Genomic DNA, 13,599 nt, shown 5'->3' with positions numbered 1-13,599 from the left:
ACCCCATAAAACCAGCGGTGACTCGGTGCTGGATCGACTTGGTTGAACAAGGACCTGCTGCTATGGATCTCTGTGGATTGTGGGTCACAAAAACTCAAAATATGGACCATGAAGAAGGTTGAATTGAGAGCTACGTGTCAGATCTAAAGTGTCAATTTTATTTATATAGCGTCTTTTACAACAGAAGTTGTCTCTAGGCGCTTTCCAAAGACCCAGAACATGACCCCCAAACTATTATTACATAAACATAACAAACACTGGGAGGTAAAAACTCCCCTACTGGTAGAAAAACCTTAAGGAAAGGATAAGGAAAAACTCCCCTTTAGGACGGACCTGGACCAGGACCTGGACCAGGACCTGGATCAGAAAGGGGAACCTTCTTGCCGGAGGCCAGCGGGGCAGACAAGGAAAAGAGAAAACAGACAGAGAGCATGAAGAACAGAGAAAGGAGAGACACAGACACAATGGCTTACTGGTGCAATACAAGGATGACTATATGAGCAGATGTAGACAGCAGACACTGAAGTGGTCAGACTGCAGGCCAGGATATCAGCAGGCATCTACCAGACATCCATACAGACAGGTGGAAGCAGCAGTGGGATGATCCGAGGGGGGAACTGCAGGTCAGCATGCAGCTCCTGGAGCTCTGGCCTGCAAACATGCACAGAAGAGAAAAGGAGGGTGCAGACCAGCACAACAAACTACAAGAACAATGGAGAACAGTGATGGTTATAAGATACTTATAATTAATAACTGAGAAAGGAAAGAGAAAGAGGGGTGATGGACACCGCTCAGTTGATCATGTTGGTGCCCCCTTACAGTGTAGGCCCATAGCAGCACATCTACAACGAAGCTACATGTATGTTTGAGACAAACTATCTAGATTACTGGCCCTAAAACACTAGAGTTTACACTAACTATAACCTATACTTAACAAAAACGTTTTAAGTTTGGTTTTAAAGGTGGAGGTGGTGTCAGCCTCCTTAACCCAGATTGGAAGTTGGTTCCATAGTAGTGGTGCCTGAAAGCAGAACGCCCGCCCTCCAAATCTACATTTAGATACTCTAGGAACTACGAGTAAACCTGCACTCTGAGAACGGAGAGCTCTGCCAGGAACATAAGGTATTATCAGGTCTTGTTAATAATGCGGAGCTAAGCCACTTTGGGCTTTATATGCAAATAATAAAATTTTGAATTGGATTCTGAATTTTACAGGTAACCAATGGAGCGACGCTAACACTGGAGAGACGTGGTCTCTCCCGCTGATTCCTGTCAGTACTCGTGCTGCTGCATTCTGGATCAGCTGGAGCCTATTCAGCAAATTACTTGGACATCCTGCTAATAACACATTACAGTTATCTAGTCTAGAAGATACAAACGCATGAACTAGTTTTTCTGCATCACTCTGCGAAAGGATTTTCCTAATTTTTGCAATATTACGGAGATGGAAAAACTGTGTTTTACAAACCTGATTATTATACGGTTTGAATGACAAATCCTTGATAACACCAAGGTTTCTCACAGTTGCACTGGAAGCCATCGCAGCACCATCTAATCCCTTCCTAAGATGCTTTGGACTAAAAATAACCTGTTTTATCAGAATTTAGAAACAAAAAAAATTGCGGACATCCAGTTCTTGATGTCCCTCAGACATGCCTGAAGTTTAACTAATGGTTCTGTTTCATCCGGCTTCATAGACAAATAGAGCTGTGTATCATCAGCATAACAATGGAAGTGTATGATGTGATTCTGGATTATACTTCCCAAGGGCTGCATGTACGAGATTGGCCCTAGCACTGAACCCTGCGGGACACCATAACAGACCCTTGACTGTTCTGAAGAAACCTTAGGTACATGAACAAACTGGAATCTGTCAGATAGATAGGATTTAAACCAACCTAGAGCTGTCCCTTATGCTCTAAACTTTGGAGTAAAATGCTGATCTACAGTGTCAAAAGCAGCACCAAGGGCCAAGTTCTACAAGCCTTCCTGGAGTTTCAGGTCCCTGGACCAAAAGAACTATCAGAACCAATAGGACACCCTGCTCCTCCAGAATCCTCTTCCTGGACTCCAGAATTCTGTGGAGGATCTGAACTGCAGTCATGTGGCTCACAGTGAAGTTTGAGATGGACACACACTCAAGAGCTTTGTTGCATCTGAACAAACAGTGGAAACACACACACACACACACACACACACACAAGTGGTTTCCTGGAGGAAGTGAGTGAAGAATGACAGGACGTACAAGTCCATGGAGGGTGGAGCCATGACTGTTCCCATGGTGACCGGTGTAGAGGGAGTGAGTGTGTGTGTGTGTGTGTGTGTGTGTGTGTGTGTGTGTGTGTGTGTGTGTGTGTGTGTGTGTGTGTGTGGATGATCATCATCATCGTGTGAATATTTTCAACCAGAACCTGAAACCAGAGCAGAACCAGTATGTAACAGCCCAGAAATGGAGGCTGGAGGGACGACCCCTTCATCCAGTCCAGGTCTGGGTCCAGGATCAGAGAACCCTCAGGAAGCAGCTGTCAGACAGGTGAACTGAATTCTGGGTCGAGAAGTGAAACGGAACACAGATGTCACAGAGGCGGAAATAATTACTTTAGTTTTTATTTCACCTCCATCTGACGCCTCAACTGAAAGAAAGAAAATAAGTTAGACCAGTACAACCAATGTAACCAGCCCCACCAGTATGGGGCTGACACTCGGGTCTCTGGCGCCGCCCTGTGGTTGAAGCAGCTCACTAAACACATTCATGAAATTTATATCAATTAAAGGAGCATGAGGCAGGATTGAGGCAAGATTTAAGAAAAAAATTTGTATACGTTTTAAGTTTTCTAGTAATAATGTCAGATGAAGCATTCCAAACCAAAAAGAATGATCCCTCTAGCGTATCTCTCAGTTGCCTTGAACAGGTTGTGTGCTGCAAAATGTGCTGCAATTGTGACCGGAATTTCCCGCGCTGTCCTGCGGATGTGACGTCACATGACGCTGCATGCGCGTTCTAGGCGAAAAAAAAAGCAGAGCGCGGGTGGAGAGGAGAGACGTCTCTCTCCCTCAAGCCCGCGGCTTAGCGCTGATGGGCAGGGAGCTGGGTGGAGGGGGCGGTGATTTAGCGGGCCGTGACGTCACGGCCGCCACCAAACCAGATGCGCCGTTTTTGCATAATTATGCGCAAAATCCCAGAAAGCACACAATAGACTGAATGTTAAAAGTTCGTTTTTTTTTGGGTGTAATTGATGTCAAGACACCCAACAAAACACAAAAAATCAAGAAAAATTTGTTTTTCATGTCACAATACCTTTAAGAAACCACTCTTGCACACACACACACACACACACACACGATCATATACATAGACGCACACACACACATAGACATACATACTGGCTTGTTCACCTGCATGCTCGCTCTGTAGTTTTTGGGGTTAGTTAGCGGTAGCTTACCTCAGACTGTGATTTGGGTTGATTGCTGCTCGTGTTTTGGTCGGCTCCGTATTGGTTTTGTTGGTTTTGTGTTTTGTTTGTGGTTTTTGTTGCAGATTTTCAGTGCTTGACGTGTGCCTCCGTGTGTTCCTGCTTCCTGGATTGGCAGTGGATGTCACCCCCCCCCAAAAAAAAAAAACTCACTGGGTTTCTATGTATATATTTATGTATACAGAACACCTGCAGAGCCCTTAACATTGGTTTTATCGACAATTTTAATCTTTTCTGGAATCGTCCCTCGTTTTATAGGCCCGACGGACTTCACCCAAACAGGCTGGGGGGCCGCGTGTTGGCTGCAAACATTCAGCACGCGGTTCTGTCGGCTCCACGGGAGTGACTATTTTCTGGCCACACCCACACTCCCAGCTCGGGCCCGGAGTCTTCTTCTCCACCTGTGGAGCCAGCCGCTCACAGCACTGCCCCCCTCTCCAGCTTCCCCCACAGGTCACAGTCACCACTGCCACCCCCACCAGATAATTCCTCCATAAAACCAGCTACATCTGGCGCCACCAACACACCCGATCCTCAACCAATTCATCCCCTGGTCACCACCCGTTTTCCCCGTCAGATCCACAGACCCACTGGTTTTAACAGAGACAATCTTGTTTTTATCAACCCGGTACGTTGTGGTCGTGAGCGCACGTTCAACACAGACATTAACTTGGCTGTGTTGAACGTGCGCTCTCTTTTAAACAAAACCTTTATTTTAAATGATCTTATTGTACATCATAAACTTGATGGTATTCTTTTAACAGAGACATGGCTTGGCACGGACGCTGCATTTTCCCTCATCCAGGCTTCTCCACCAAATTTTAATTTTTTATTTACTACACGGGGTGTTAGAAAGGGAGGCGGCACAGCTTCAATTTTTAAAAACATATTAGCTACAAAGGAGGTCTCTTTTAACAACCACTCCTCATTTGAACACCTTGCCTTTGTTTTTAGCAGTCCTCCTATTCTTTGTTTAACTGTTTATAGACCACCCCATCACTCCACTGTTTTTATCAGTGAATTTTCAGAGCTTTTATCAGTCATACATACCACTTACAACAGAATTTTAATAACTGGTGATTTTAATCTACACATTGACAATACCTCCGACCCACTGTCGAGAGAATTTTTAAACCTTTTAAACTGCATGGATTTTACCCAACATGTCACACAGCCGACTCACAACAGAGGACACACCCTGGACCTGGTCATAACCTATGGCCTGTCCACCGGTGTGTCCTCTGTTGTCGACCTGGCTGTGTCTGACCATTACTGCGTGTTTTTTAACATCACCAGTCTTAATCATCAGGAAGCCTCGATGAGAACGGTGAGGAAACGCTACCTAACTTCTGAAGTGGCTGCAAATTTTATTGACATTTTAGAGAGCACTCCTGCTGATGTTTTACCTGCATCATGTGATTTTATTGTTGATAATTTTAACAGGAAACTGGAATCTACACTGAACTCAGTTGCTCCACTTTTAACAAAAACCATAAAAACTAAGCCTACACCCCCATGGAGAACTGAGGAAGTCAAAAAATCAAAAAGAAAATGCAGGAGTGCTGAGAGAAGGTGGAGAAAAAGTAAACTTACAATACATTATCAAATATTTCGTGAACAACTCAAATCCTACAATAAAACCGTCAAACAGGCAAGGATAGCTCATTTCTCAAAACTCATTACAGACAATAAAAACAATCCTCGATTTCTTTTCTCCACCTTCGATCTTTTAACAAATGTACATTTTAAGAATTCCTCACAACCACCAACAGACAATCTTTGTGAGGATTTTGCAGACCACTTTGGAAGTAAAATTGACAACATTAGGTCCAGTCTTTTACCACATCAAAATGTCATTTTTAACACATCTGGACAGTTGCTTTTATCCGAGGAAACACTGGAGAGCTTTGCCCTGGTTGATGCGAGGACCCTTGGTCGAGTTTTCTCCCAGGTAAACCCAACAACCTGCCTTTTAGATCCTATTCCCACATCACTTTTAAAGACATTTTATGAATTCTTTGAGGAACATATTTTAAATATAGTAAATTACTCTCTTCAGACGGGTGTCTTCCCTGCCGCCTTTAAAATGGCGGTGGTGAAGCCCCTTCTGAAGAAGAGTAATTTAGATCACAGCATTTTTAATAACTACAGACCTGTATCCAACTTACCCTTTTTAAGTAAGATTTTAGAAAAGCTGGTTTTTAACCAAGTAAATTATTTTTTAATAAGAAACAATATTTCAGAGAAATTTCAATCTGGCTTTAGGATGAACCACAGCACCGAGACAGCCCTTTTAAAGATTTTAAATGACATCAGGTGCAATTTAGATAACCGCAAACTGACAGTCTTGGTTCTACTGGATCTTAGTGCCGCCTTCGATACAGTAGACCATCACATTTTATTAAACAGACTGAAGCACCTGGTGGGCCTCTCTGGTACTGTTTTTAGCTGGTTCCGCTCCTATCTCACAGATCGATCTTTCTTTGTAAGTTTGGATACATGTTCCTCCAGAATGCATAAAATTAAGTGTGGGGTCCCCCAAGGGTCAATTTTAGGTCCGCTTCTTTTTAACCTTTACATGCTTCCCTTGGGGGACGTCATCAGGAGACACGGCATCAGCTTCCACAGCTACGCTGACGACACACAGCTGTACATCGCTGTGTCTCCTGATGACACAGGGCCACTTGATGCCCTTTTTAACTGTATTTTAGATATTAAGTCATGGATGGCAGATAATTTCCTACAGCTCAACCAGGACAAAACAGAAGTTTTAGTTATTGGTCCTGAAGGCCAGAGAGAGAAACTTTTACCAAAACTACAAGATTTTAAACCTTCGAAATGTGTAAAGAACCTGGGTGTTATTTTTGACTCTGAGCTCACTTTTATTCCACACATAAAGAATATTACGAAGATAGGTTTTTACCATCTTAAGAATATAGCCAGAGTCCGCCCTTTTCTCTCTCAGGCCAGCACGGAGGTGCTGATGCATGCTTTTATCTCATGTCGTTTAGATTATTGTAATGCCCTGCTCTCTGGTCTTCCTAAAAAGAGTATTAAGAACCTACAACTATTACAGAATTCAGCCGCTCGCGTGCTGACGAGGACCAGAGGGCGGGAGCACATTACACCTGTTTTAAAATCGCTGCATTGGCTCCCCGTCCGCTTCAGGATTGATTTTAAGGTTCTTTTACTGGTTTTTAAATGTCTTAACGGTCTTGGGCCATCTTATTTATCTGATCTGCTTTTACTGTATCAACCCTCACGGACCCTGAGGTCCTCTGGCACCGGCCTCTTAACCATTCCCCGAACCGGGACCAAAACCCACGGTGAGGCTGCATTCAGCCATTATGGCCCTTATTTATGGAACAGCCTGCCAGAGAACCTCAGGACCGCAGAGAACGTTGATACTTTTAAAAGGAGGCTCAAGACACACCTTTTTAGCTTGGCTTTTATCTGACCTTTAATCCATTTGAGTGACTTTGTATTTTATGTTATTTATTATTCATCTTAAGTTTTGTATAGATTTTTCTAAAATTTTACACTTTTTAGGCATTTTTTACTTTCTCTTAATCTTTTAGTTTTTAGCTCCAGTGTTTCCTCAGGGGGGTCGTCCACACTGGGAGGTGTGCCTGCTCCGCCCATGGGGGTGTCGTCATGGGGGTCCCTCAGGCCTGGGTAGCTGGGGGAGGGACTCCACCTTCTGTGTGGGGTCTGTCCTGGTCTGTCCGGGTTGGGGGGGTCTCTGTGGCGATGCTCCTTGTGGTCGTGGCTGGTGGAGCCTCTCGGTGTGGACGGCCACCCATAGGTAGTGTTTTCCTCACCTGGATCGTTAGTGCTAAGCCATGTCACCAGTCCACTTATTGTGTGTGTGTGTGTGTGTGTGTGTGTGGGCGTGTGAGTGTATGCACATGTGTATGAGTGTGAGTGAGGGTGTGTGTATGCGTGGGGGGTGGGGTCGTATGGGATGTTTTAAACTGTACTTTTGATTGTTATTTTATCTCTGTATGTAAAGCACCATGAGTTGCACTTACACTGCATGAGTTGGTGCTATATAAATAAATAAAGTTTAAGTTTAAGTTTATGTATGTGTATGCGTATGTAGGCGTATATATGTATATATATTAAATATAGCAATAATGCACATATATATGCCTTTGGTTTTTACCTACATGGTATCAATCATGGGTCATTCTTTCTGTCCAAAATTCTTTTTAAAAAATAGTTCCAGCTCAACTCTGATTATTTACACAGACATAATCTGGACTCGTATCTGTGTTTGTCCTCTGATGGTGGACTTGTATCTGTCCTTGTCCTCTGATGGTGATGCTGAAATTGTTGTATTTGGAACCGAGTACTTCAGGGACATGTTGTCCAGCTATGTAGTAACTCTAGATAGTACTACCTTGGTACTAGTACTACAGTTGGGGACCTGGGAGTTATTTTGGACCAGAATCGGTACTTCATTTCACATATTAAACAGCTTTAGAGAAACTGAGTAGAAACCGAGTGAAGATCTGCACAGTTTTATTACAAATGTGAGACAAAAGAATGAAACAAAAACTCCACTTTTAGTGTTCGACTATTCTGAAGAGAAAATAAAGAAACGTGAAACATCAGCAGATGATCATCAGCAACTTTCACACTGGTCTGGTCTCATCTCTGACAGGAAATGGCCCAAAACAACACATCCAAATCAAATGGCTGATTGGTGTCTGAACAGTCTGAAGGACTTCAACCAGTCAGAGAGCTCTACCAGGTCATATGGTGTCTGCACCTGAGAACACGTCAGTTCAGGTGAGGTCAGCAAATCGAGATGCTGACAGCAGCAAAGCAACGTAGTTTGTTCGGGGTCGCAGGCAGCAAATAAGAAGTGTGTAAGTGTGTACCACACAAAAGGTGGGAGGAGATATATTTAGGAGGTGGAGGGGCGGAGTCAATAGGTTTAGGACTGAGGTGACAGTGTCAGGGCAGGGAGTCGGGCTGGAGGAGGACAGAACATAGAGGGTGGGGTTAAAATGGCATGGCTGTGGTCAAGGGGTGGGGCTGAATAAATGAGGCAGCAATATAGAGAAGATGGAGTCATGGTGGGGCTAGGAGTCAGTCTGGAGAACAGAGGACGTGGTCTGTCTGGAGGTGAGATCAGGCAGCGCTGGAGACAGCCAGTTTCTTCAGATGGTCCATGAAGACCTGCAGACTGACGTCATCCGTCAGGATCGGGGCACCAGACTCCTGCAGAAAAGACTCCAGTTAACATGGAGGTGGAGCTGCAGGTGTCAGAGTGACAGGTGAGCTCTTACCTGTCCCCAGGCATACATGTTGTTGTGGGTCTGAGACGGGTTCACTTTGGAGAGCAGGAACCGGGCCTAGAGACATAAGCTGCTCATTAAAATCAGCTTTATATTCCAGATTCTTCAGTCAATAAAATATTTATATAAAAACACCTTCATTGGTGGTGATAAATGTGAAAATAGTAAATGTCATGAAAGTAAAATCCCTTGTCAGGAGCACTCAGAGACCATGAAAAAACTAGAATACTGACCAGGAAAATCAAGCAGTCATCTGAAGAGGAAATTACTTTTGTAATAATTAACACCAGCGCTGTTATCATTTGGAATTATCATGAGATTGTAAGTCTCAGACTTATAGCTTACGTAAAGCCTCTAGTAAGTTAGTGTAACTCTAGTGTGTTAGGGCCAGTAGTCATAGCTGCAGCTGCAGGACCAGACTAGATCAGCTGGTCTACACTAACTATAGGCTTTACTAAACAGAAAAACGTGTCAGTTTTCGCTGTTCAATTTATGGTCATGTTGTCCTTTACTGAGTACTAATCCACAAGTTTCTTGTGTATATTTCAACTTGAAATATTATGATTTGGCCTCCTTATGAGCAATAAAATATATTTTTGGTAATGTGTTTCAGATCCTACAGTCTCCAAACAAATGAGTTCTTTATTGTGTAAATGCTGCATGTGTTTATTTCAAATTGACAAAAACTACTACTACTGTCATTTAGCAGACACTTTTATCCAAAGCAATTTACATCTGAGAGAATACGAGCAAGAAATCACATAGGAGAGCCTGGTCAGTACAATTTCTCTCATCTGCTGTTTTAGCTGATGTGACACTAACAGCAAGAATTCCTGGTTACTGTCGCTGGTTGACATGTCCGCTGGTAGACATGTCCGCTGGTTGACGGCGACAGCTAACCCACCTGGCTGCCCCCGTGCTCTGTGTCAATGTATCTGGGCATGGGGAAGCGGTTGTGCAGCAGCTCCTGGGCATCATCAACCGGTGCCTGGAGGAGGTGTTTGAAGTTCTCATACTCCGGCATATCCTGGTAGCCGGCCTTCCTCCATTGAGCTACAGTCTGGTGGTGAAACGCACGCGCACGCACATGCACACAGACACACACGCGCGCGCACGCACACAGACGCGCACGCACACAGACACACACGCACGCACAGGCACGCATGCACGCACAGACACACAAAAGTGATTAACCATGTAGTCCAAAGTGGGGAATTAATTGCTAGCGATTACTTGCTATCTTGTTAAATTTTAAAGTCTACAGACTAAAACATCAGCAACCATACAGCTGAAAGCTAGAAACTACGGAGTTAAAAGTTAGTGACTATGGAGATAAAAGTTGGAAGATCTTTGGTGTATTCAGTATCGGCTGATCTCTTTGTACAGACTTTAAAGTAAATCCACTTCAGGAACAGGTGTCTGGGATAAGACATTTCACAATAAGTTCCACACTTGTTTTTAAACGGCTGAGACTGGAAGTGATACCACACACACACACAGGTTTATTCAGGTGACAGAAGAAGTTTTACCTCTCCGTGGTATATAAGGATCTGGAAGAAGGTGTCCATGAGTAGTATGCGATCAGGCAGGATGCTGCTGCTGTCCAACAGCACTGGCTGAAACAAATACCGGAGATACCGCCAGAACACTTGTAACAGGTGTGGACGCATGTGAATAGTTGTGTTCACAGGTGTGTACAGACCTCTGGTGGGCCGTTGAAGCTGTACGCGTACAGCACTGGCTGAATCATTATGAGCGCCTGCGTCAGGTCCTGCCGGTTGAACTGGTGTCGGTAGTAGGAGCTCTCGTCAGGACTGTTGTTGAACACCTGCAGGAACGGCGAGCGTCGCAGGTGGAACATAAACTGGAACCACAACATAGTCATTAATCCTACAGTTCTGCAGCTGTGGAGAGGAGTCAGGAGAATTATGGGATGCATTTTACCTGAGGGTAAAGGGAGAACGTCTCGGAGAACCTGAAGGAGTTTGGGTCATCTTTGTGGTAATCTCCAAACTTCTGACACTACAACAAAATGAGAAGGTGAGTCTTCTTGTCCTCAAGCAGATCTGGGGTCTCTGTCTTGGTCTTCATACCAATCTGATTAGCTGTCTGTCCAGCCACCGGAGGACATCAGGTCCCTCTTCAGTCTCTGCCCGGTAGACCGCCAACCTTGCCATGAGGACCGCTGCTGCTTCCTGGTCAAAGGACGCAGCAATGTTCTGGATCTGAGTCTGAGCATCAGCCCAACTGTGGGAGGACGATAAATATCAGAACTAGGAGAGTCAAGGTCTGAGAGGAACCAGGCAAACCAGCAGCCTAAAGCACTGGTTCGTCTCAAAACCAGTGCTGGTAGTGTTTGTCCATAACAAACACCATGTTCAAGCATAGGGGTGTCCATCAGTGCAAATGGCACCAGGACACCCTAGGACAGAGATCGATGGTCTTCAACTCTCATCTCCGAGAGAACTCCGAGGGAAGCTGGGGACATTGAGTCTGAAAGGACCATGCTCTCTGCCTCCATTGTCAACGCGGCAGCTCGAAAGTGTGGACGCAAGGTCTCTGGTGCCTGTTGCGGAGGCAACCCCCAAACCCGCTGGAGGAGTTCGGTGAGGCCAAGACTTTCGGTCAGCCTCGAAGAAATTCTGGCAATTCTGGGAGGGGGGGTTGACCTTGACTGGGGATGTGATCCCCCTCATATCCAAGAGGATTCAATTCAATTCAATTTTATTTATATAGCGTCTAATACAACAGATGTTGTCTCTAGACGCTTTCCAGAGATCCAGAACATGAACATAAACATAAATATAATTATAAATATAATCCCCCGAGCAATTATTACATAAACAATGGCAGGTAAAAACTCCCATAGTGGGAGAAAAGCCAGGATGTTGGGGGGATCACACTTCTCAGCCTCCCCGGGAAAGTCTACGCCAGGGTACTTGAGAGGATATTACGGGCGGCCGATAGTTGAACCTCGGATTCAGGAGGAACAATGCGGTTTTCGCCCCGGTCGTGGAACACTGGACCAGCTCTACAACCTGCGCAGGGTGCTCGAGGGTTCATGGGAATTTGCCCAACCAGTCTACATGTGTTTTGTGGATCTGGAGAAGGCATTTGACCGTGTCCCTCGTGCCATTCTGTGGGTCAGCTAGTATGAGATCCGGGGCCCTCTATTAAGGGCTGTCCGGTCTCTGTATGATCGGAGCAGGAGTCTGGTTCTCATTGCCGGCAGTAGATCAGACTTGTTCCCGGTTCATGTTGGACTACGGCAGGGCTGCCCTTTGTCACCGGTCCTGTTCATAATTTTTATGGACAGGATTTCTAGGCGCAGCCAGGGGCCAGAGGGGATCCGGTTTGGGAACCTCAGGATTTCATCTATAGTTTTTGCGGATGATATTGTCCTTTTGGCTTTATTAGGCCGGCACCTCCAAGACCGAGGCCATGGCTCTCCACCAGGAAAGGGTGGCGTGCCTCCTCCGGGTGGGTGGAGAAGTCCTGCCTCAGGTGGAGGAGTTCAAGTATCTCGGGATCTTGTTCACGAGTGAGGGAACGATGGAGCGTGAGATTGACAGACGGATCGGTGCAGCGTCCGCAGTTATGCGGTCGATGTACCGGACCGTCGTGGTGAAGAAGGAGCTGAGTCGAAAGGTGAAGCTCTCGATTTACCAGTCAATCTACGCACCTACCCTCACCTATGGTCATGAACTTTGGGTAGTGACCGAAAGGACAAGATCGCGGATACAAGCGGCCGAGATGAGTTTCCTCCGCAGGGTGGCTGGACGCTCCCTTAGAGATAGGGTGAGGAGTTCGGTCACCCGGGAGGAGCTCGGAGTCGAGCCGCTGCTCCTTCACATTGAGAGGAGTCAGCTGAGGTGGCTTGGGCATCTGTACCGGATGCCTCCTGGACGCCTCCCTAGGGAGGTGTTCCAGGCATGTCCCACCGGGAGGAGACCCCGGGGCAGACCCAGGACACACTGGAGAGACTATGTCTCTCGGCTGGCCTGGGAACGCCTCGGACTCCCCCCGGAGGAGCTGGAGGAAGTGTCTGGGGTGAAGGAAGTCTGGGCATCCCTGCTGAGGCTGCTGCCCCCGCGACCCGGGAACGGATAAAGCGGCGGACGATGGATGGATGGATGGATGGATGGATGGATGGATGATTGGCTAAATATTTCCCCGATCTGTTAGCGTGTGCAAAGTTTTCCATGCGAAGCCTTTGTACTAAAACCGCCTTTTTGCGTCAATTATTTTATTTAATTATATTTTAGTTTTCTTGGCTTGGGCATCTCTATCGGATGCCTACTGGACACCTCCTTGAGAGGTGTTCCAGGCATGTCCCACTGGGAGGAGACCCCGGGGAAGACCCAGGACACGCGTGGCTGGCCTGGGAACGTCTCGGACTCCCCTCGGAAGAGCTGGATGAAGTGGGGGGGTGAGGGAAGTCTGGGCATCTCTGCTAAGGCTGCTGCCCCCGCGACCTGGTAAGTGGAAGAAGATGAATGGATGATTTGTTTATTGTAAGATTAAATGAAAAAAAGTGGAGGAGCTGCAGCCACTCAGGTGATGGGTCACAGGTGTGGCCCATCAACCTCTCCACCCTGCCAGCCTTGATAAGGCGGGGCTGGACAGCAGCAAGGGGGTCGGAGGAGCTGCTGCTGAGGAGCTGTGTGATGCTGTGCGATGCTGTGCTTGTGCACGTTTGGCGGTGATCTGGTCTAATAAAGGGTTCTGCACAAAACTCCGTGTCCTCTCAATCCTGTCGGTTGGGCCCCCGTAGCACTCGCCCTGCTACAATGATAAATACAAAATGATATATAATTTCA

At 46.0% G+C, this 13,599-nt stretch overlaps 1 protein-coding gene across 2 annotated transcripts in view; it reads right to left on the bottom strand.

Moving 5' to 3' along the window:
* Window positions 1-7,980: 7,980 nt before the first annotated feature.
* sec23a (Sec23 homolog A, coat complex II component) overlaps window positions 7,981-13,599 on the bottom strand; it is a 29,114-nt gene continuing 23,495 nt past the window's right edge. For both annotated transcript variants that reach the window (XM_061744445.1, XM_061744446.1), the window contains 7 exons: window positions 10,873-11,026; window positions 10,724-10,801; window positions 10,482-10,643; window positions 10,309-10,395; window positions 9,684-9,839; window positions 8,771-8,836; window positions 7,981-8,702 (listed from right to left, as the gene is read on the bottom strand). In XM_061744445.1, the coding sequence (XP_061600429.1) occupies window positions 8,613-8,702; window positions 8,771-8,836; window positions 9,684-9,839; window positions 10,309-10,395; window positions 10,482-10,643; window positions 10,724-10,801; window positions 10,873-11,026 (793 nt within the window). In that variant the 3' untranslated portion in view covers window positions 7,981-8,612. The remainder of the gene's footprint in view (window positions 8,703-8,770; window positions 8,837-9,683; window positions 9,840-10,308; window positions 10,396-10,481; window positions 10,644-10,723; window positions 10,802-10,872; window positions 11,027-13,599) is intronic.

The sequence above is a fragment of the Cololabis saira genome, chromosome 16 (assembly GCF_033807715.1).
Source record: "Cololabis saira isolate AMF1-May2022 chromosome 16, fColSai1.1, whole genome shotgun sequence".
Lineage (NCBI taxonomy): Eukaryota > Metazoa > Chordata > Actinopteri > Beloniformes > Belonidae > Cololabis > Cololabis saira.
Note: the sequence above shows the minus strand (reverse complement) of the source record. Positions and strands in the feature narration are given on the sequence as shown.